At 44.8% G+C, this 24,419-nt stretch overlaps 1 protein-coding gene across 16 annotated transcripts in view; it reads right to left on the bottom strand.

Moving 5' to 3' along the window:
- The window catches only part of Ttll5 (tubulin tyrosine ligase like 5), a 253,130-nt gene that overhangs the window by 63,907 nt on the left and 164,804 nt on the right, over positions 1–24,419 (bottom strand). For all 16 annotated transcript variants that reach the window (XM_028876403.2, XM_028876308.2, XM_028876334.2 and 13 more), the window contains one exon: positions 2,602–2,797. In XM_028876403.2, coding sequence (XP_028732236.1) covers positions 2,602–2,797 — 196 coding nt within the window. The remainder of the gene's footprint in view (positions 1–2,601; positions 2,798–24,419) is intronic.

Below are 24,419 nucleotides of genomic sequence, written 5' to 3'. Positions count from 1 at the left end.
ATTCTGACAGATCTTGAAAAAACATATTTTCCATATACTTCATAATTCAGTGAAACTAAACTAGGATAATCCTCAGTGAAAAAAATCCACACCAGAAAAGCAGTACTCTGAGTTTTCAAAGGAATGTGTGCTGCTGGAAGCTAATCAAAAGCATGAGGACTCAAAATGAAGCAGTTTTTAAAAGTGAAAATCAGCAAAAACAGCCTCTCCTTCTTCAGAACTCCAACGCGCTATAAACAGCTCCTTTTATTTTGAAAATGCTCTTTACCATTTTAGTGTGTTAAAATGCGGTTTAAAAGGAACCCGTGGGCCTGTGAGATGACTCAGCTGGAAAAGGCGACTGTTGCCAAATCTGGCTACTAGAGTCCGACCCCGGGATCCAACACAGTGGAAGGAGCCGACGACTCCCAAAGGCTGTCCTCTGACCTGTACAGGAACGCTGAGGTGTACACACACACTCACTCTCTCTCTCTCTCTCTCTCTCTCTCTCTCTCTCTCTCTCTCTCTAATTAAAAAAATTGCCTGTAGTTTTGATTAAAAAACAAACAAATCCAAAAACCAAAAAAGACACCAATGCAGCCAGAGATTTGCCTCAGTGAGTTTAGGTGAGTAGAATGGATTCCCACAAGTTGACCTCCATATGCACGCTGTGCCACACTCATGGACGGACGGACGGACGGACGGACGGACACACACACACAAATATGCAGAAACAAAATTAAAAGGGACAAATGATATAAATTCAAAATTCAAATGATCTACTATTATATTCATACATGTCTGTCCTGGTCGGCATCTGCTTAGACTGGCTCTGCTGGGTAATTAACATGACAGATATTTATAACTGTAAATAGCTTTACGAAATTGACACAGATTGATACCTTGATTCTACTGTACAAAATTCCACCCCCACTTCAGTTTTTTGAGACAGTGTTTTTCTGTGTAAGAGCCCTGGCTGTCCTGGAACTCACTCTGTAGACCAGGCTGGCCTTGAACTCACAGAGATCCGCCTGCCTCTGCCTCCCAGGTGCTGGGATTGAAGGCGTGCTGCGCCACCACCACTGGGGGCTTTGTTCCAAAATTCCGTAAGTGAGGAAACTTCTACGTGAGAGGGGACAATGGGCAGTCAACATGACGTGCCACGGTCAATGCTTTCCCAGTTAAAAGATCTGAAGTTTTCCCCGGTAAAGTATGGTTCAAAGAACTATTCCCAAATGGCTGCATTTATAATTTCTTAATTGACAAAACACTCTGCCGTAGAGAAATGCAATCAGGTGACTGATGTAGGTGAAGCACAGTGGGCACATTTTGTTCTGGACAACAGTTTTGATGGCGAATGAGGATTGTCAACTTCATTAGATCAAGACATAAGCGATTAGTATAGCACACCTTTGCCTGTGTGTGTGAGGATGCTTCCAGAAAAAAAAAAGAAATTGATCATGAAGGTTAGAGCCCTTACGTCGTCCCCATCGAGGTGGAGGCAGTGGGTCACCTGGTGTGGGTGGGTATGTCCTGGCTCTGGTTCCTCCCTGCCTCCTCTGCTTCCTGGTTGTCAGGGGTGAACGGCTTCCCTTCGCCAAGCCCCTTTCTCCGTGCTGTCTCGGTCTTGCCATGGGCCTAAAAGCACTGAGTCAGCCAGCCATGGACTAAAACCTTGAAGCAGTGAGCCAAACATTCTCAGCTGTTTTTCATGGAGATGGGAAAACCGACTACTGTCGTAGTTGGTAAGTAAACCTATCAGGCAAAATGATGGCTCTCCTCAGGGAAGAAAGCAGTGGCTCAAAGACATGTTTTCATTTTATGCACAAACTGACACATACTATGTATTATATATATTTATGAAGAAGAAGCAAAGGACAGGAAACCAGGCAAAGGTGTCTTTCCTCCATAACGAAATGCCAAAGAAGCTCACAGAAATAGTTTGAATCCAACCAAACAAGCCTCCTGCAGGACATGGTCACTGGTTCCAACCATTGTGCAGAGTCAAAAGGCACAAGCAAACTCTCTCGACATTTTCCGGGGGCCAGCTCTTCTCTACAATTGGGACTACCCTGGAGCAATATGGTTCTTCACACATACATCCAGGAGCTGACAAGTGGGGCACTGTTACAGTCCCCCTGTTTCAAACAGTGCCCAGCACACGGCAGGCACTCAACAGACACTGAGTGAATGGACACCCGTCATCTCCAGAAATCCAACAACCTAACTTAGGAACGTTTTTCAGAAATTACAAGTTATGATAGATCATAAAGGACTCTTAGTTACTTATCAGTACCAAGTCTATGGAGGACAGAAATTGGTATATTTACAAATACAGATGCTCAGAATACAGCTTTGGGAACTGGGAATTCTATCACTAAGATCATTCAACATAAAAGTTAACATGGTAATAAATAAAGGGTTTTACAAATTCAAATAAAACCATGTTGAACACTAGTCAAGCATCATCTTCCAAAGTAGCCAACGCTACAGCCCGAGAGCAGTACTGAGACAACCCAGGGCAGGTTGATGAATGTTTAGGCAACAGGCATTCACTGCCCATTCATCCCCTCAACTGCCTCGCCAACAGAAGGAAGACATGATCTTATGATTTTCAATTACCTGGTGCCGGGCTCGACTCTGGTCCAGAAGCTGCCGGGACTGAAGTTTTTGTTGTTCCAGTTGCTGGAGAGCGAAGTGGAGTTGGTAGCTGCCTGCTGTGGGGTGATACTTGTGCTGGGGGACCACTCCTGTGGCCTTGCTGTAGGCATTGTTCTCTACCTCGCCCTCCCAGGCAAAGCCACCTGTCTGGAGGCTCCTGAGAGAAAAAGAACACGTGGGTTTTAGCATGGGTATGTGATCAATCCAAAGGGAAGATATGTGTGACTACTATTTTTCCTTTACTGAACCAGACACGAGCTAGAATTATAAAAGCTACTGTATGGTCAGTTACCTGACGTCACTAAATCACACCTTTGATTTCCCAACTTCTCAAATAAAGAGATTCCCAGACATCCAGTTAAAAGGGTATCTGTGAAATGTGTTCCTATGTGAAAGACTTTGTATTCCTATAGTTTCACCTTCTGGTAAGGATAAGCCACGCCCCTTGCCCAGTTTGGCTTCCACAGAGACTGCTCAGTTCCATGATATATCAGCTGATCTTCTTGGCCAACAGAACCAAAAGACTCAGAGATTAACTTATTTGGCTTCTGAGGACAACATCTGATTTTCAGCAATTCCTCTGGAAATTGCTGAATTAAATTAAATGAAATGTGTGTATACATTATAGAGAGCTAACAGTGGTTCTCAACCTGTGGGTGATGACTCTTTGGAGGATGAATGACCAACCCTTTCACAGGGGCCACCTAAGACCATCCTACATATTAGATATTTACATTACTATTCATAACAGTAGCAAAATTATAGTTATGAAGTAGCAACGAAAATAATTTTATTGTTGGGAGTCACCACAGCATGCGGAACTGTGTTAAAGGGTTGCAGCATTAGGAAGGCTGAGAACCACTAAGCTATCACCTACGCTATCATACACATGTATGCATGTACATATAATAAATCTTTCCCAAAGGATTTCTGAACATATGGAGAAATGCGGTGATCACTGACGGAAAAACAAATGCCTAAATGAATCAATGGAATGTTAGCCTGATCACAAGGCAGAAGCCTGAGTGATTGTAAGATGGGATTACATGTTAGAAAAGGGGACAGAACCTTTTGTGTGGGGAGGCAGGCTGTGTGTGTATGTGTGTGCTCGCAGATGCATGTGTACATGCATTCCCATGTGTGGAGGCCAGAGTCCATACTGAGTGCACTCTTCAGTTACTTTCCAGCTTAATTTGAGACAGGGTCTCTCAGTGATGCCAGTTCTGCTGACTGAAAGCCCGGCAAGTCCCCGGGATCCTCCTGCCTCTACCTGCCCTATGCTGGGATGACGCATGCACACAGTCACACTCGGCTTGTACGTGAGGGCTGAGGATCTGAATGCTGGTCTTTATGCTTATGCAGGGAACTGTACAGACTGAGCCATTTCCCAGCTCCTGGAGACTCTCTTATCTTTTTTCTCATTAGTGAGGGAAGACAAGCTGACTGATGATAACATACAAGAAGCTAAATGGCATTGATTGAGCGGGCTGTGAGTGGAAGGAGGGGTGGTAGAGAAAGGCATTCAGGTTTATTTGACTTGACTCAAGGTCTTCCAGGCAGGCCTTAAATTCGCAAACCTCCTGTCTACAACCCCTAAGTGCTGGGAATATAGGTGTGTGATGCCATGCCAGCCAGGTATGTGGGCTTAAAGATGAGAACAGTCAAGGCAGGAATGCCTCTCCTTCAAATGAAGACAAAGGGAGGGACCAGGTGACCGGGCTGAACTATCTCGAGATTTTCAATTAAGCTAGTCTCGCTTTTAAAAGAGAACAAAGTTTGGTGGGTACAGTGGTAGGGATGGATCTGGGAGGAATTTGGTGAGGGTGAATATGACCAAAAATGTGAATGAATGAATGTAAAGAATTAATGAAAACATTATTTTAAAAATCTCCAAGGGAAACTATTATTAGTCACTGAACTGAAGGTTAGAAAATTCACCCACCGAGATTCTGCTTCCATTTCTGGCTTGATGGTTATAGGAGTTTCTAGCCATAGGGAACAATCTAGACTCGGTAAGTATATAATAGGAAAGCAAAGTAATATGCATTTCATACCAGAATGAACCCCACTGGGTAGCTTGAGTGATTTCATTTGCTAGTAACTGTTTTAACAACAAACACTTCCATGAGGCATTCATTTTAATGCCTTCTTGCTGTGTAGTGGACAGCAGTCTTTGGGGAGATGCTCCCGAGGGTCTCAGGTAAGTGAGCAAGGGGGCACATGGACGCAGAGGGCAGGGCAATGGGCAAGAAATAAGTCAGGGACTGTGGGTAAGAAGTGTTCTTCCAATTCCACATATATTGAAGAGGCTGGAACACCATAAACTTTTATAGTGAAATATGTTTTTAATCTCATCAGTAACGTAAGCTCAGCCTCCAAATCACAAAAGGAAGTTTCTCAAGCCAGTGAAGGCTTTTAGCAAAGAGGCAGGAATTTTTATAGCCCAGCACTGGGTGGGGGTGGGGATGCTCAGCTGTGTAATATAATAAGTGCCACAAGAACCTTCTTGCTTTGAATTTCAGTGGGGTTGGTTGGAGCACATCATCTCCTCCTCAGAGCACAAGTCTTTGGAGTTTCTAGCGTGCAAGTGCTACAGTGATGGACAGGAGACCGACCACATGCACTGCGGCAGGCTGCCCTGACTCAGGCACCTGAGTTCATACAGCTCTTCTCTCTGCAGCACCCAATGACTCCGGTACCCATCTGAAAGCCTATCCCATCTCACAGACCTGTGTTCTTTCTGTTTCACTAGTAATACACTTTCTACCTTCACCAAAATTTTGAGATCAGTTGTTCTCATTAAAATTTTGTGAGATTCCCTGATCCAAATGCTTGGAGTGTGTGTTGGATTTGGGTTTCTTTCTTTTTTTCAGGGGTTGGGGGTGGGGTGTTGGTTGCAAATTTTTAAAATATTTATTTATGTGTATGTGTATATGTGTGTGTATGTATGTATATGTGTGTGTATATAGACAGATAGATACTTGAAACATTTAATTCATTTATGTTTCATACACATCTTATATATGAAGGTAGTCCCAGCTACCAGGGAGGCTAAGGGAGAAGAGCTGAAGTCAGGAGTTTGGGGCTGGTCTGGGCCACACTGCAAGACTCTACTGTAATGAGATTCTTTTTCTAAGTTCCAAATAGGCAACAAGATGGCATGTTTTTCCCATACTACATTCTCTTCCCAGCTTACCCACCAAGAGCTTCCCTTCACTCCCAGAACGACCTAGGCTGCTGGATACCCTGTCCCCACTGTAACTGCTCCCCCACACCCCACACCCTACTCCCCCATCTCTTAATGGCCCCTGCTTTGCTCTCTGCTTATGGATGGATGTAAGGAGCTTGGAGGAAACTACAGATCCACAGCCACATTTCCTCAGCACACAGGGCTCCACCCTCCATGGGCACTGAGGCTTCCTACCAAGGCTATGATGTCACAGGAGTGTGGGGAGAAGGCGGCCGGCAGGGACAGTCACACACACACGTGACTCTGCTGTCGGTTCCTCTGCCTGCCTCACCTAATCCCTGTCAAATAGGGATGCCCCGCCCCTCACACAATTATGGGCTTTCAGTCGCCTCTGTGATGTGTGGTGTTGGGGGTGGAATAACATTTAGTAAGTGAGGCCACAATAATGAAATGTCCTGGAATTGAAGGAACAGTCCTGTACTAGAAAAATGTGTGGTGCTGCTCAACATACAACAGTCTTAATGATAAACATGGTGGTGCTTTCTGGACAGTGTAGACGTTTAAGGACAGCAGACTTTACATTCTCTTCAACCATGAATTCTTAACTACAAACGCAAGAAGCCCTCCCGGTGGAAAAGGCCTCTCATGAGCAGACAAGACAGCATTGACCACAGGAAGCTATGTGATCAGGTGTTTTCATGAGAGGGGGTCTCTCTGACCTTAGTGGTGCTTCCAATGACAAAATGAGAGTGCCTCTGTATGGAGTACTTTGTGTCCATTAAAAATGGCTCTAAGGGCCGGGCGGTGGTGGCGCACGCCTTTGATCCCAGCACTCGGGAGGCAGAGGCAGGCGGATCTCTGTGAGTTCGAGGCCAGCCTGGGCTACCAAGTGAGTTCCAGGAAAGGCGCAAAGCTACACAGAGAAACCCTGTCTTGAAAAAACCAAAAAAAAAAAAAAAAAAAAAAAAAAAAAAAAAAAAAAAAAAAAAAATGGCTCTAAGGCCAGCTAGAGTTAGGTCACATTCACAAAGACCAAATTCGAGGTTAAGGAAGGCATGAGTAGGGGAGGATCCTGCACCAAGGCCCTTGTGCACCTCACTTCTCCACAAATTTATTATCCTTACCTTTTCTCATCTACAAAATGGAGATTGAGCCGGGCGGCAGTGGCGCACACCTTTAATCCCAGCACTTGGGAGGTAGAGGCAGGTGGATCTCTGGAAGTTCGAGGCCAGCCTGGTCTACAGAGCAAGATCCAGGACAGGCACCAAAACCACACAGAGAAACCCTATCTTGAAAAACAAAAACAAAACTAAAAAAATTGCAACTGGGTGTGGTGCCACATGTCTGTAATCCTGGCACTTGAGAGGCAGAACCAGGAGGAATCAGGAATTCAAAGACAGCCTGGGCTACAGGAGACACTTTCTCAATAAACCAAACCAAACAAAAACACAGGGGTAGGGGCTGTTTGAAGTCAAGTACAATTACAGACACTGGTGATCACGCAGTGCAAAGAGAACTCCGATACACTGAGAGCTGGGCTATGAACAATGCAACAGAAAACTAGGATTTTTGTGAGGTTTACACAAATGACTTAATTGCCTACAATAAATAAACGCACAAGGCTACCAACAAAGTTGTAGAAAATTTTCACTGAAATTGTATTTACAACTATTAAAAATTGGAGCCAATCCTAATGCCTGCCCTTAGGAAAATAGATGACTAAAATATGATATATTCATACGCTTTCATACTGCTCAATAAAATGGCTGAACTACTAAAACAATTAACTACTAGGTGAATGTCAGAAACACTGGGTTGAATGAAAGACAGACACACAAGAGAAAATACGCTATGATTCCATTTCAACAAACCAACTTAACACACAGGGAGAGGTGCAAGGAGGACTCTGCACACAGAGGGAGTCTGTGCGGAAATGATGCCAGGCAACTCTGAAGCATGATGGGAATATCCCAATCATACTTCATACTGTGCTATACAGATACACAAACTCACCAAATTGAGCATGGAAAATATACTGCAAGTTAAAAAAAGATAAAAAGTCATAACACTTTCATTTATTTTAAATTAAAACACTAGTTAATTTTCCTGTTCTGTATATGTGGTATAGCAGTTTCCCAATGTATTAGGTGAGCATCAGGGGAAACGGCCTTCACGACAACAGTAATGCAATCTTATTAGCTTAAGCCCTGGACATCTGCATGGAGGTCTGAAGGGAAGGAGAATGAGGATAAAGCAGACACTAGGGAGCACTCACACTGGCTAGGGGGCACTCATCACACTGGCTAGGGAGCACTCACACTGGCTAGGGAGCACTCACACTGGCTAGGGAGCACTCACACTGATGGGGGCACTCACACTGATAGGGGGCACTCATCACACTGGCTAGGGAGCACTCACACTGATAGGGAGCACTCACACTGGCTAGGGAGCACTCACACTGATGGGGGCACTCACACTGATAGGGGGCACTCATCACACTGGCTAGGGAGCACTCACACTGATAGGGAGCACTCACACTGATAGGGAGCACTCACACTGGATAGGGAGCACTCACACTGGATAGGGAACACTCACACTGATAGGGAGCACTCACACCGGATAGGGAGCACTCACCTGATAGGGAGCACTCACACTGGCTAAAGAGCACTATAGATGAAAGGCAGGTTCTGAAAAGCAGCCTAAGGATGTACTGTGGCATTAAAAGGCAAAGGCAGAGCTGGGCATTCTAGCTCATGCTTGTAATCCCAGCATTCAGGAGGCTGAGGCAAGAGGACTAGAGCAAATCTGAGGTCAGCCTGGGATCTAGTGGAAGAGTCTGAAACAGACAGACAGACAGACAAACAAACAAGGCATCCTGTGCAGTTAGGAGAAAGTCAGCAGGTGGTGATGGTTTCGGCACCGCGGCAGTGAGGGACGGAGGAATACTTCCACCAGGGAAAACCAAAAGTCCAAGCGCAACAGCGAAATCATCGGTAGCAAGGGTTAGTCTACCTCAGTAACAAACTAGCTACCACTTGGGAACTGCTGACTGGGAACACTGAGAACTAACAAGATGAAGTCTGCCTAACATTACTGAACCAGTGAGTCAGTCAGATGGCTCAGCTAAGACAGCCCACGCACTTGACGTCACAGCCTCGGCTCTTAGAGACCTTCTCACTGGACTATCTTTTCACAAGAGTTGCTGAGAGCAATTCAGGTCCAGCCAGGAAACACGTGCACTTAACCTTTGAGTGTGTGCATCAGGATGAGAGAACTGTCTTTCCTTCCTGCTTTCCTCCTACGGAGTTATACGGGGATGGCCCTTCCACAGGCGTGGGAGAGCACAGCAGAGGCAGTATAGAAATCCCAAGAGCACACAGCCCTTCTGGAAAAGCCATGTGACGGTCTGATGACCCACATGTTGGGTTGAAAGTACGTGCTCCATCAAACCCTAAGTGCAGGCCAAGCTTCCTGCTCCAGAACAGGGAGAAAAGCATAAAATATTTTGTTTATATGATGGAAGGCTTCTGGGAAAGGATTAAAGAAATAATTCAAGAAACCAGGGAAAAGAAGTAAGGTGTGAGTGTGGGTCAAAGGAAAAGCTGGGTCGGTGAGAGAATTTTGAAGTAGTGGAGGCCCTGGATCTGTACCACCCCAGAATGGAAAACAGCCACTCCAGAGACCCAGGGGTCTAGAACAAGACTGCTAAGTTAAAGTCCTAGCTATGCCACCAAAAGTAATACATTTAACCTCTTTGTGCCTTGGTTTCCTCTGCTGTGAGATGGGAATAAATGTGGACCCCACGTCTCCTAGACCGACTAAAGGATTAAATATGACAGCCATGTACACCAGTTAGCGCATACCTGGAACTGCAGAGCTAAGTGCCCAGTTACTACTGCTCTTCCCACTGCGAGGAAACCTTTGGGTGGGACGGGAGGGGCCACACAACAGGGACACGAGCCAGTGGGAGCAATGTTGCTTTGGCGAGAGGAGAGGCTGTCTCGACAACCTCCTTACTAAGGACTGTCCCTGGGTAACGAGTGACGGAAGTGATTCTAGTGCATGCAAAATTGGCCTGAAGTGGACAGTGGTGGCCCACATTTTTAATTTTAGCATCCGGGAAGAAGAAGCGAGTGGATCTCTATGAGTTTTGAGGCTAGCCTGGTCTACACAGTGAGTAAGAGAAGTAGGGGGTTACTCTATTAATAATGTTGCCAATTAGGGAGCAGCAATTATGAATGGAGGAGACTGTCCGCCTCCCCAGCTCCTTTCCACTCCAAGCTGGAGTTAGGAGCAGCAGCCAATCCCTTACACTTTTATAAAATGAAGTCAGTCTCTCTGAGCATGCGCGTGCGCGCACACACACTTTTATTGTTTTTGGAATAAAAATGGTATTTTCTCAATATCCTACACTGTAGAAACACAAGAAACCCATCTCTGACCCAACAAACAAAATACCAATTTTTTTTTTCTTAAAATACAAGAACTCATTAAGTAGCCCAAGCTGGCCTGGAACTTGCATTCTTCTGCTTTAGCCTCCAGGTCTGAGTTACCATGTTGAGTTTACCAATAATTTGCCAGTTTTTCTATTTCCTATCAATGTCAATGTCTACACTCAGAGACAGAGACAACCTGAATCCTTAAGCCTTCTTCATACTTGAGTGTTTGAATTCATATTAAGGACATGTATGTTTTCCTACATTAAATTCAGAGAACAGTCATTCTGGTCTTTAAATCCTGATAGTCATTCAAGATATACACCATTTCACATAAGCTGAAAATAGGATTTGTATGTTTTCTGGATATGTAAGTGCCTAGCAAAAGCGGACAACCAAATAAATATGAATGGATAAATCATTTCATTGATAAAAATGGGAAATTAGTAAGCTAATGGCACAGTCTCAGATCTTAATTACCAACTGCAGATTGGCTGCCTGTTGGGATAGTTACCCGTTTAGTTATAAATACTAATGGCCACATTTTCTCATTCACATTTCTCCCCTGTGCTCACAAGGTTTCATTATGCTTTATTCTGAAACCACTCACTGTCATTCTTTTCTGTCCCAGTCTTCTTTCACTAAAGTAATTCTACCATGAAGGAAAATGAGGTTAGTCTAACATGACTTAGTTTTCTCATGAATCATCGGTGTGCTAATCTGTTAGATTTTGACCTGCAATTGACATCTCAATTACTAATTTATATATTCAGCATCTAATTCATCTTTATCTCTTCTCTTCCTTTCCCAGCGTCTGAACTTCTTCCCTTCACATTAATCATACCCTGAATCACTACCTCAAGCTCTGGAGACATAAATCAGGAATCGGGACTCTTAAGAACTGCTTCTTCCCACATAGTAATTCAATAGAGAAAGTTCAGATTGATTCAGGCCTGACTCCTGGTGAATTTCATTGTCCCTGAATTAAGGTCTGGATAGGACCAACATGTGCCGTGAACACTACCTCAGAAGACTGTGTGTCAATGAGCACTTGAAGAATAACCTTGGCTCCTACTGCCTGCTGAACATCGGAACAGAAAAGCTGAAAGCAGGAGCGGGAAACACCGAACAAGGTGCTTCAAAATCAATAAAGCTCTCAGCCCATCCCACCCTCAGAGGCAGAAGGAAAATCAAGGAAATTAAGAACATAAGCAGGAGCCAACTGAGATCCTAATTTAAAACAGAATGATAAACACTGGCGAGAGGAGGCTTCGGATCACTCAGTGAGGGGAAAGAGGCACGAGAGGTATCGGGGAGCTGTCTGGGGGATGTTTTGGCTAACTGGACTTTGATTTTATTAAATAACTGTGTGACAATGCCATAACTTTGGGAAGAAGACAATGAGGTACCATGTCAGAGAGCTAGGAGTTGATAAGCCTGTCCTTTTCAAGCCCAGCCAGATCACAGCCAGCTGGACTTGCCAATGACTACGGAATGTGAACCAGACCTCTTCTGTCTCCACACCCTTCCACTTCATGATTGATGGAACTCAGGAGGAGGAAATAAGGACAGAGTTGGACTTAGTGTGTCTGGCAGAGACTCTGACTCTGGGAGCAAGCTTCATGGAACACAAAGCTAGACATAAAACCAAACCTTCCAAAGGTTACGTTCACAGCCCTGCTCTAAAGGCTACGCAGGATTCTGGGAGCTAGCCAGTTATGTAGACAGTGACTCCTGGATCCTTTATCTATTAGCTTTCTGGATCTGAAAAGACAGACTGATCCTTTGCCTTATGATCAAGAACTGTCTTGTCTTTGATCCAGCTCTTTATTTTGGCATAACCAGCCCACCACATGAAGCTTAAAAAATGTAGCTAGCTGTGCACTAAAAAAGAAGTGAGCAAAGAGTGACCTTTAAGAGCACCGCAGACCTCCCTGACACCGGTTCATTCAACAAGACCGAGGCCAGCTCAGCAGGATTTCTGTCAACTAGCAGGAAAGGGCTGATGTCTTCTGACAATAACGGTGACACACACAAGCACAGCTGGCCCTTGGAAAGCTGGATGGCCACCACCTACCTTTCACAGCCTGCAGAGACGAGCCAGGAGATGCCTTCCAAGGGAACGTGAATGTGTGGATTGTCTGGGGCAACTGGCAGGCACGTCCCTGAGGAACTTCCACACTGACTCGGCGTCAGGTTCAAACCCCGTGCACACAGACAGCTGGCAGAGGTGTCGCAAGTGGAGAGTTCTAGCCCGTGGCCTCAGCCTGACTCCCTTCCTGTCTCCCCTTGTCCCCAGGAAACACAACAGCAGGCAGGCTTGGCACAGTCAAGTTCAGAGCTCTTCTGGCCCGCTGAGCAGCCTCTGCCCGCTTCTTCCAGTTGGCCAAGGGAAATAAAGCACAGCTCTGAAGACTCCACCCTTTGCCCAAACCTTCTCCACCTGTCCTTCCTCTGCCCTTAAAAGTCCCTATAAAACACGAGGAAAATCACAAAAAAGGAAGTGTTCTAAGGAAGTATTAAGGCCAAAGGGGGTTGAAATGTTATTTCTGGTCAAGCCTTCTTTCCACTGAAATCCAGATGAGCCACTTCTGGGAGCCTGGTCCCAAGCTATCTTCACACACGAACAGTAGGAGCAAGCCCACGTCACACTAGGGCCAGGGCCACAAGAGCACATGCTCTGCTCTGCCGAGGCATGCCGACTAACAGTTGTTGGATATTTTCTAGAAAGGCTAGATCAGACTCGAAGCTGGCATGAATCGGGGGCACCTGCCTCTGAGAGGATCATCCTTTGAAAAGACGTCTTCTCCCTCCCACTCTGCTTACACCGTACTCCACTTTCTTACCAGATGCAGGTGAGGAGGCCCAGGAGAAGGCAGTGATTTTCTAAGTGTGGCCCTTGAGTCAGAAACAACTGTGTCAGCCTCACTCTGGAACTTGCTAAAGACGGCAATGATGAGCCTCACCCCAAGGCTACGGTGTGGCCGAGGCCCAGGAACAAGCTCACCGGGGGATTCTGATAACTTGAATCCCTGACAAAGTGGTTAAGAGCATGGATCCTGCCGCCATATTGACAGGGCTGAGTTCCCACAGCTACTCACCAATCCTTTTGGGACTATAAATCAAGTAACTCGTGAAGGTTTCGGAACAGTTGCTGGGACACTGTAAAAGCTACAAGGCAAGAAGTATCAAATGATCTCTTACCTACTGTTCTTACTGGCACACATTTCTGACAAGCCAATAGGAAGTGGCATCGTGCTATGTGGTGAGCTGTCCCACTCGCCCAGTACAGAGAAACAAGTGAGCTTTGGTATGAAAGCAATAAAGTGAGGACACAGAGTATGCACTCAGGGACTGCCGCCAAAGCTCCAAGTTCAGACATTGCACTTGCCGAGGGAGACACGCAGAGCTTGTCTGTGTCTGTCTTGAGGCCTGATTCCCATGCTCGGAGCCCGACAGGGCCATCTTTCATTACCTCTTCTTTGTCATATGCTTTTCCTGATAATGGCGTCTCTCGAAGATGCTAGTTAGGAAACCATATGTTTAGCTCGCTGATGAAATAACTGATGACAGTTAAAAGACCCATTGACCAACACCTGCATGGCGTAGGCTATTAAAACAAGAGGACCAGGTCCCACACAGTTTCCATCCCCTGGAGTCATGAGAGTTCCCTTATAAAAACAGACATGCTCTAATTTGCCTGGCCCAGTGATTCAAATCCGTGCCAGTGAGTTACATCAAGGAGAATGAGCATACAAAGCAAGTAGACATTTAACACATGTGGTAAATACATCACACGTCACAGTTAGCGTGTTCAGGCTACTGATAGCTTCCGCCCACACACAGGCTTCTAAATGACACTGGCACTTGGAGCCAAATGAGCAACTGTATAAATTCACTGGCAATGACAGAGATATTTGTGATGCTAAACTATATGCTCTGCTAAATCTGTACTCACTTGCTCATACAAAGTTGTTTCCCATAGGGCACCAGCAACAGTTGATTTTCAGAAGTAACTCACCTCCCTTTTGCACCATCAATAAGTACCGCCCACCCTTCCTTTGCACAGAATCATCAACAAATACCCCCACCCTTCCTTTCAAAGAGGTCTAAATGGTCTGAAATGCCATCAGGAAAAGACTAGGACTAATTTCCTGCATCTAAAGGTAGAAGAGTTAATGTAGTGGGATACCCTCTGTAAGGCCAGTCACACAGGAAGAATGTAGTACCCACATTACAGCCATGTTTCAGGGACAATTATGATAAAGGACATAAGCCACAGATATGGATGAAGTTGGCCTTCAATATTATTAGTTAAACTCCGTTTCCTTTCCTGCCTCTTGTTTCTCTCTTATAAATAATGAAACATAATCTTATCAAAGTTAGCAAAAAAAAAAAAAAATCCCAATGATTTGTAGGGTACATCAAACAATACAAAATTAAACAATATAATTTTAAAGAAGTAAAACACATTATGAAATGTGTAGTACTAAAAAATGTAAAGAAAGGTGAAGTATTATGCACACTACCACCTGCAACCATGGTAGGTGTATTAGTGTGTTTCATTTGGTCTTGTCTCAGTACACAGTGGTTAAACTATTCTGTTTTTATCACTTAATGTCAATACCAACACATTATGGACACACTGATGTATGTATAAAACACATTAATTTTCTAATTAAGAAAACAAACCATCACTGCCCACACTGTTTGCCTTTGTGCTGGGAATGAGACACTTCTAGCTTTAGCTCAGAAAGCAAGAGAAAGGAACAGCTTTCTATGGACGAAAATCAAGGAAGCCTTCAAAACAGACACGACATTTCACCTTGGCTGCAAAAGATGACCAGCAATTTGTCAATTGGAAGAGAAACTCCAGGCAGTGGGAATAGCATCCAGCAGAGCATGGAAGAACAGGAAAGCCAACTGGCCACAGGGACAGTGTTGTAGGAGGGCCGAATTCATCAGTCAAGCCCGTAGGATGCAGCTCTCCCACACATCAGAAACAGAAATGTTACTGGTTATAACTGCCGTTCAAGTGATACACAGAAGAGCAGCCTGAACACAGTACTCATGCAAAAGGATGGCAAGACCTAAGGTCTGTGGAACTGCATAGGGCACAGCGAGACCCGGGGCTCAGGTCTCACTGTCGCCGCCACCGCCACCGTGAAAACTTTCTAAATGTGTGCCGACTCTGACCTCTCTCTACTCCTCCTTGTGTGCTCAATAGAAAGCTGTTGGCAGAGGCAGTATTATTCCAATTATAGATGAGAAAACAGAGGCTTAGGTTCATGTCTGCAACTGCATAGAGTGAGAGATTCTTTTGAGCCGATGTCCATGTGACTCACAGTTACAACATGCCATTGAAAGTTAGGATGAAAAATAGCCATTGCCAAGGGGGTTCTAGCTATCATTGTCATAGGGCTTTGTTTTAGGAATACTAAAACTATCTGAAGACCCACACAGACACACTCAAATGATTTCTGGCAAAGGTCCAAGTCCAACAAAAATGATCTTTTAAAAGCCACTGATTTGCAAGTGATGGAATAATTGTACATATATAGACGAAAATAAACCTTAACCTATACCTCACAGTTCATTAAAAAATTAACCCGGTGGGTGGGGGGGTGGGAGGCTCATGGACTCAAACACAAAATCTAAAACCTCCCAAAGACGATTTTTAAAGTCATGTTAGCTAGGTGTTTGATATAGGCTCACAATCCAAGCACTCAAGAAACACAGGTAGGGGAGTGCAGTTCTGGGCCAGCCTGGGCTACACAGTGAGGCCTGTCTCAAAACCTAAACATCCAACAGCAACAAAAACGTTTTAAAACGATGTTTGCGTTTGGGCTGTGTGTGGTGCGGGCATAATGACCACAAAGGGTGGACACTAAGCACTGTGCCCAGTGCCGTTCCAGCCTCAGCTCACTTCAACCCCAGACTCCTGGATGGAAAGACAAGTGAGCCAGAGAGCTCGGGCATCTGCCCAGCCGCGTGGCCTCGGAGCTGCCGGCCTCACCACCGTACTCGCCTTGCACAGTCTCACCAAAATGGGAATTATTCGACACACAAAATAAGACCTTTCCCCTTCCCCCTTTTTCTTGTGCAAAATAAACCTTGTCTGTTTTTGAGATGGGAGTCTCCCTACATAGCTCAGGCTGATTTCCAATTCGCTAGGTAGCCCAGGCTAGCCTCCTATCTCTGCCTTCCTAGTGTTGTGATAACAGGCACACACCACCATGCCTGGCCACGAGATGGGCGTCAGCGGGTGTGTGGACAGTGTGACTCTAGGTGGGAGCCAGTTGGAACCAGGAGCCACATGTAGTAACTTGCTTTTATCTCCCCTCCTTGGATGAATGACTGGACTAGAAGCCATTCTTCACCTGGAAGTCAGAAGGACGAGGTGACCCCATACTCTCTGGGCAACTCTTTTCATCTCAGTGTCACAATGGTCAGAGTGGACCATGATCCACGAAGGTCCAGGACTCCAGACACGCCCCTTCCTGTCCACTGGCACACCGAGAGCTTCAGATTAGTGGGTGTGCAAAGAATTGAGTTCTTGCTAATGCAAAGTGACTGCCTGTCCCATGAGCATTCTTACTGTCCCCTCGAGAAAGCATCATCGTGTATAAACCTGGTAAACCACTGGTCACCGGGCTACCAGCGGCCCACAGGAGAGGGGCAGGCAGACTGAGGGGTTTCAGTCCACGCGTCTCGCTCTTCACACCTGCCCCAGCCTGTGTTCTGAAGCCACGCTAGCCAGAGGCTGCAGGAATTGGCTGCATGCAAGGACTCCTCCCTGGAGGACACCGCCTCTACAGCCACTGGGCCTGTGCAGGTAGGGAAGGGTTAAAGCGTGTCCTGGCTGGGGCTCTCTGTTATGATCACTTTGAAAAGCCGCGGGGTTTACAGGAAGACTGAGGATGCCGCCTTGTTCCCAGCCAACATTTGGTTCCAATTACCGTGAATAATCTCCTTCCTCCCTTCTCCCAGCCCCCACCCTGTTCCTACTTTTTCCACACTTTATATTAAAAATACATCAAACCATTTCTTCCTTTTTAATATTCTCCTTAAGCTTTTCCATGCAGCTCTCTGGGCTCCCTGGCTTTTCTGGTTCTCTGTTCTGGAGGGAGTAGAGAGGATTAGGCTCCTCGAATGACATTAGTCTAGAGCAGACCCAGGAGCGAAAAGCACCTAGACAGAAGAACTGAGCCAGTGAAGCCTTGCAGTCTGAATGTCCTGAGAAGGAGCCCGTTGGATCCTTTGCCCTCCTGGCTTTCTGTCCAAACAAAGCACCCTTACCATGCTCTACCTGAAGACGGTCTTTTTTCTAATCCCACCATCACTAAAACTAAGAGGGAACTCACACGAGATGTAAAAGCATGGCCCAGCAGAATAGCTGGGAAGCCCAATACAGGAGAGGGTGAGCAGGGTGGGCCTCGCTTCTCCTGACTGGGAATCTCTCTGGAGGCCAATTTCACAGAAGCTATAAATGCCCACGTGAATGTATCACTGGGTGTAATAATCCCACCTCCTGGACTTCCTGCTATAGACAGACTTAGGTGCGCAGACACATGAACAATGAATCAGTGCCGTCACCAGGTGGACACAACTCAACAGTGGCATGGTAAGGTGACCTATGGTATACTCATACTTTTTAGCAAACTACAGTGTGGTTACTGCTTCCAGTGTGTACGTGATATGGCTGTGTGTATGGTAACAGTGCAGCTGTTTTTTTAAGGTAAGAACATCGATGTTTCAGGCTATAAAGAAATAAGAAAAGTAAACACGTGACTCTTCCTGGGCCCTTGTTTGCAGCCCGATGCAAAACGTCCGGAACTAGACAAATCACCGTATGTTCCAAGCCAGACTTAGAGGGGAGACTTAGGGGATCTCGGGAAGTGCAGAGGATGGCAGAGAAGCAGTGTGTGTGTGTGTGTGTGTGTGTGTGTGTGTGTGTGTGTGTGTGTGAGACACAGGAGCACTAAACACACTTACATATACTTACAACACATAAGGCGTTTTAGATAGCATCCAAAACAAAACTTAGAAAATAGGCAAATGAGAGAAGAGACAGCTTTTTCAAAGTTCAGAGTGGTTCTGGAGGACGGAACTTCAAGTTGGGTGGCATCTTGGGCAGGGAAGAACCAAGTGAGTTCACTACAAATCACACAGAAATACTCGTCTTCCGCACTGCATTAAACACTTGGTCTTCTGAGACAGGGTCTCACACTGTAGATAAGGGTATTCTGGAGCATCCCATGCAGCCTGGGGAGACTCTGAACCTGCAGCAAGTCTTCTGCCGCAGTCTCCTCAGAATCACTCAACTTTCAAAACTAGGCCACGGAAGTGATTGGGAGGCAGGGCGAATGGGGCATTCTTTCCAAGAGGAAATTAAGAAGGCCCAACACCACTGCGTGCTACAAAAAGTTCCCATAGAACAGCCAGGTTACGAGAACCATATTGCTGGTCTTGGCAAAAAGGACAACGCTCTCTAGAAGAATAATAATATATAATGTTCAGTTATTATGAATGTCATAATAATGAGTATGTTCTAAGTATTCTTTTAATACATTGCTGTTTAAAATAACAGATTTTTAATGTGGTGGCTGGAGAGATCTCAAGAAGTTAAGGACTGGTCTTTTCCAAAGGTCACTCTTAGTTAATCGGCACCACAGAGCGCGTGTGGCATAACACCATGCAAAGCATAGCTACGTAGAACGACATAATACACCTACCTTCTGATGTGAAGGAGTTATGATAAAAGGTACGAGAACAATAGTAGTGTGTTATCTAATTGAACTTTAGGAGTTTGGCTAAAAATCTTAGTAATACATATTATAACTGACTAAGTAGTGGTTACTTCCTTCAGGAATAGGTCCACGCAAATAATGTGAAATAAATACCAGACAAATCTGTTATATAATTCATCAATTATTGTATACAATTATTCATAGAACTGATATCACTTACATTAAAGCTCATTTTGACAAAAATCTGGAAATTAAGGAAAATTATTGAATAACTGTTTGTTGCTGAAAAAGATGCCAGGGTAGGTAGAGTCAGGGAAATTGAGACGCTATGAGAAGCATTTAACATTAGGCATAATGCGGATTAATATAACATTATTTTCTTTGATATTTGAATACAAGAATGCTATGAGATAATTGGTCCAGCACAGCCCCACATCGGCACATTGCATAACACTCCTAGTGCTTTCACTTCCTGAAATCATTATGATCAACACAGCAATGGAGTCAAGGTTTAACTAGTAGTAGATTAACTCAGATAGATATAAGGACCAGAAACAACTTTTTCTCATGTCATACTGCTTTGGAGACCACCTTTTCAGAATTGCAGCATCTGAATAAAGTATCATAAGTAAATATAAAAATCTTCTTAATACAAGAATACTTAAAACATTAGAGCAGTTGTCGAGGCAATGGCGACTTCGCATATGCATCACAAACAAGTGATTAGGAATCGACATACACAAAAGAACCACTTACCTTGCCAAATAAAAATGATTCAAATACTTAAGCTAATGGTATTGTTCTGGTAACCCTTCTATGACTGGATATAAATACTGTATTGCTTTCAGCACTACAAAAGTTATGCCAGAGAGAAATGTCTCTATCTGTACTGCCGCGCCCTTCTCAAGTCATGAGTATTATAAGATCTGTGATTTGGCATCGTCACGCATACCCTTTAGCATAGATATTATAGAGCATTTTAAAAACACTATAATATGCGAGGCAGAATCATGTCGGAAGTTAGAGGGAAGAAGGCAACCCCATGGCAATCAATACGTAAGAAGAGAGACAATAGAAGGTATAAAAAAAACAGTAAACCGAGTAGGAATTGATATACAAATAGGAAAGAATGCAAATGTAAGAAAGAAAGAAGAAGAGTCCAGCCCTACTTGTAAAGATGATGGCGAATAGGAGGTAAAGAAGTGTAAAGTATACTATGAGTGTGCATGCACATGTAAGACCGCTACGAAAACAGTGGTCCACACGCGTAAAGTATACCTATGTGAAGAAATTGGAGATATATACTAAGCTATCAGAAATCTAGAAAAACGACAGCTTGCCATCCTAAATAACACTTTAGGAGGTTAATACATACCTACAAGTGACTAAAAAATCACGATGCTTCTAACTGAGAGATGATATGAAGAGAGAATCGAGTAAGTTGTGTCTTATCAACACATACTTGTAGGACTCTGAGCCATGAGAATCTCATTGTGAGACTGACGGAACCCTATAGGACCGCGGGCATCGTGGACTGGGAAATCCTATTACAAGTACATGCCCCACCTGTGTGGTGCGAACCCACTGTTATGGAGTCTGTGAACCATGTGAACTGTGAAGACACTGGGTATGGACAAATCCGCAACCAAGGCACAACCCTGTGGATCTATAAAACGCCATATAACGAAAACAGGTACCTCATACTAGATTGGACCGCTGATACGCATACGATGATGGAACTGTATGAGCTGCATCAGTGTAGTACTTGGATATGTAGTATGCAGACATTGTTGTTGTTATGAGATGTGTACACTGTGGACTGTTGGGTAGCTGCAAGCAAATGTCAATTGGTGAGACATGCGGAAGACGCCACGGAGTGGGAATACCTTGTAGATGTAACCAGTCCTGGGCACGGTGGAAGGAAGAGAAATGGCAACCAATGGCGAAATCGGTACTAGAAAGCCGATAAGCTCATGAGCCTTACAACATATGTCTACTCTAGGCAAAGATTTTTTATATCGTCGATGGAAAGAAGCCAAGTGGCAGGTTGACCAGGGCTTGAGGGGAATAGGGCGCACAGGTCGGAGACGGGAAGAGCACCAGATAACTGCTAAATTAGGAGAGAGGTTACTGGTCACTAGTAGATTGTGGGCCTTGACCATAGCTAGATGCGTAAGCGGTCAGGCCCAAGTGAAAAGGATAGGGACCATCTAGCGATATCTAGATTATTGTCATTCAGCCACCGAGCGAGGTCATCAATATGTTCTATGGTGTGTCCCGTCAAAGAGTGATGTTGGTATGTTGTATTTTTTGACACTTTCACAGAATGAAAGAATGTTTATATGGGCTCTGGTATAAAGACACCAACATGCATGTGACGTCTGTCACTGACCCACTGGTCATCTCTCAGGCCCTGAGATGGAGATACTCACTATAGTGCAGCTAATTCTAAGGTACACACTATCTTAGATGTGCATATGTGAGAATCTCCCCGCAACATGCAGTATGCTCAATGTGTCTCTTAGAGCTTCCATAACTGTACAATTGATTTTTGAATTACTTCCTTTATTTTTGAGTTTACGGCGTGACGGCGTCCAGTCTGGAAAACAGTAAGAGATTCAACAACGAGACTGTTGAGAGTCATGACGCAGCTTCCTGCCATGGGTGTAGTATGCGTTGCGGTCCTGTGACTGAGTGTACGATCTCGCGTCCATTAATACACCTCAAGGGCTTTTGAGAGTGGAAGTACGATTGGAAACACTTGCTCAAGCTTTGTGGTATGGGAATAGTCATGCTGCTGATAAGTAGTTCTCATTGTATACCATGAGAAAAATATACAATACTAAACACGGAAGCATTGAAGACTAGGGTAGGATTATCACTGAGATAGTGGACTGACCAGTAGACCAGCCTGATCTTCATCTAAATGCACACACACAGTCAAAGAGGGAGTTCCGTGTACATATTTTACCATATTGATTACCAACATTTAACACGAACCATCCCCATTGCGAATGCTAGTCCTCTAGACATCAATCATGCCTCAATGCAACCTCTCGACGTGCTCATTAAGTACGTGCCATCTGAATAGTAAAGTTAACCTCAGCTTCAAGTGAACGTCACTCTAAGAGGGAATTGAGGAGGGTCAGTAGGTCTTATGAAGATTCAAGCAGAATGCTGTAATTACAGCTAAAAGATCGCTGAGACCTATATTCGAGGGCGATAGCAACACTCTACTGGTGGCTCTCACTAGACGATGCTAATATATGAGATATCTAATGCGCTCTCTGCACCGGCCTCGCAAGTCATATTTCATTATGAGTGACGTATGAAGCTTTGTAAACATTATATAAGTGGAAACCTGCACAATTATAATATAGAGCTGTCGGCTTGTATTAAATGAAAAGACAACAACCAAAAGACTGTCATCACCAATCAGATAGCATTCCGTGGCCTATCATGATCTGCGGCCGTAGCATAGAGAGGTGGAATTTATATGTGAGGGCGATAAATCAAAATGATCCTGCAAGCTCAGAACTAAGACCCATGTAATTCCACGTACGGACGTTTATTTCCTCGCAAATATAACAGAAGACGGATCACTAGAGAGCGGAGGAACTTCACACTAACTTGCAATATATGTCATCATGCATCTGCTCGCATTTGCAATAGCCTAGAGAGAATACTTATTACTATAAAACGAGACCTGCCAATGGCTGATCTAACGTTCATAGGAGGAGGGCAACCTAATGGCATCACGCTCATGCTACTTGATGCAAGAGAATCGACGCTACATCGTTTAACAGTGTTTCTGAGACGGATCTCGCAATGGTGGGTCGTGCAAATCCATCGTCGAGAATGCTACTCAGCAGTCGATAAGACAGGCGAGTCAGGCAAGCGAGACACAAGAGTGCAACTAGGAGCTCTAAGCGCGGCAGAGGGCAAGCGGGGACGGCAAAAAGAGGACACACGAAACAGAAAGCAAGCTCAGTGTTACAGAATGGCGAAAAGAACGTGAGTTTGTGGCGAAGAGCTGAAGGACATTAAGGTGAGGGGTCGGGAAGGAATCTCGTAGTGACTAATCGAACTCGGTACACCAGGAGTAGGTTGTTGGACCGGTTCGTGTAGTGTGTTGGCGAGCACCAGACAGGTCGACTGTTGACTGTACCAGGCACTCAGCGAGCAGATGAAATCTCTGCAGATTGGAAACAGGGTAGAAAGTCCCTGGCCTTACCACGGAATGCGGAGCTCCAGGATGAGGCTCATGGGCTGTACGAGATAATGTTTGTGCTTTGCTTTTGTGTTCATGCAGATCCTATGGACTCAAACAAAATCAATAGAGCAAACAATAACCATCAACCTCTCTTTGTCGACTATAATACATAACATACAGTGTATTGCTAATGGATGAATAGCTAGCATGTAGAGGAAAAATTCGAAAATGTGTAATGTCTACTAGATGTCGGATCCACAATTTGTACAGATGAGAATTTACACAAGACGAGCATTATTTGCACTTAGTATAGTCTGATCTACGCAAAAGGTATTATAGACACTCATGGTAGTAAGGGAGTGGGGAAGCCCTGAGTAGGCACTTAAACGCTTGAGCTCTCGCTTACTAGAAGAGTCCATGACCATTATGATGAGAAAGGGCAAACGCTTTGTAAGTAATGAAGAGCTGAAGAGAGAATAGTTCCCGAGGGGAGAAAGCCAGGGCTGATGAGAGCGAATAGGAGGAACATACCCTGCAAGCAGCGAGAGAAACATGCGGGACCATGCGAAATTCCCTCCCTTAAATCGTTGGGAGTCATGTGCATCCAGGAGGGGGAAGAGAAACACAATGTGATCCTGGCAGGCACCACCAGCGCGAGGCCATCTCGAAGGACTTGTAGACACTGGCTCGCACATCCACATGCTGTGATAGGCTTGAACACGACGCTCAGGATCGTACTCGGGGCTGGCGTCTACAAGCTCGTGCACACAGTTGTCGTCTATAAAAGGTGAACGAAGGACAAACTCGTTGTATCTCGTTTAGGAGATTAACTAGTGGATAAGGGAAGAAACAGCCGTATTAATCCAGAAGCTCATTGTGGGAAGATCCGGCAAGACGAAACAACAGATATCATGAACCTGTGATATAAACAATGTAAAGACCGTTGGTTGAGGTGCTTTGGCTATGGATATAGCAGTTTTCACTTAACATTCTTGATGGCTCACTGCTCCGGGCATGACTCCAACAGATTGGTTGATCGAAATGGCAGAGCATTGCGCGGTGAGGAAGGACGTAACAGCCTGGGAGTTGGCGTAAACATACTAATTAGTCTACAGAGAGTAGCACGATAGAGTTAGCTACAGTCAGCTAGATAAGAATTATCGGGTACATGATAATCAGGAGCTCACAGT

The sequence above is a fragment of the Peromyscus leucopus genome, chromosome 14 (genome assembly GCF_004664715.2).
Source record: "Peromyscus leucopus breed LL Stock chromosome 14, UCI_PerLeu_2.1, whole genome shotgun sequence".
NCBI classification, from domain to species: Eukaryota; Metazoa; Chordata; class Mammalia; order Rodentia; family Cricetidae; genus Peromyscus; species Peromyscus leucopus.
Note: the sequence above shows the minus strand (reverse complement) of the source record. Positions and strands in the feature narration are given on the sequence as shown.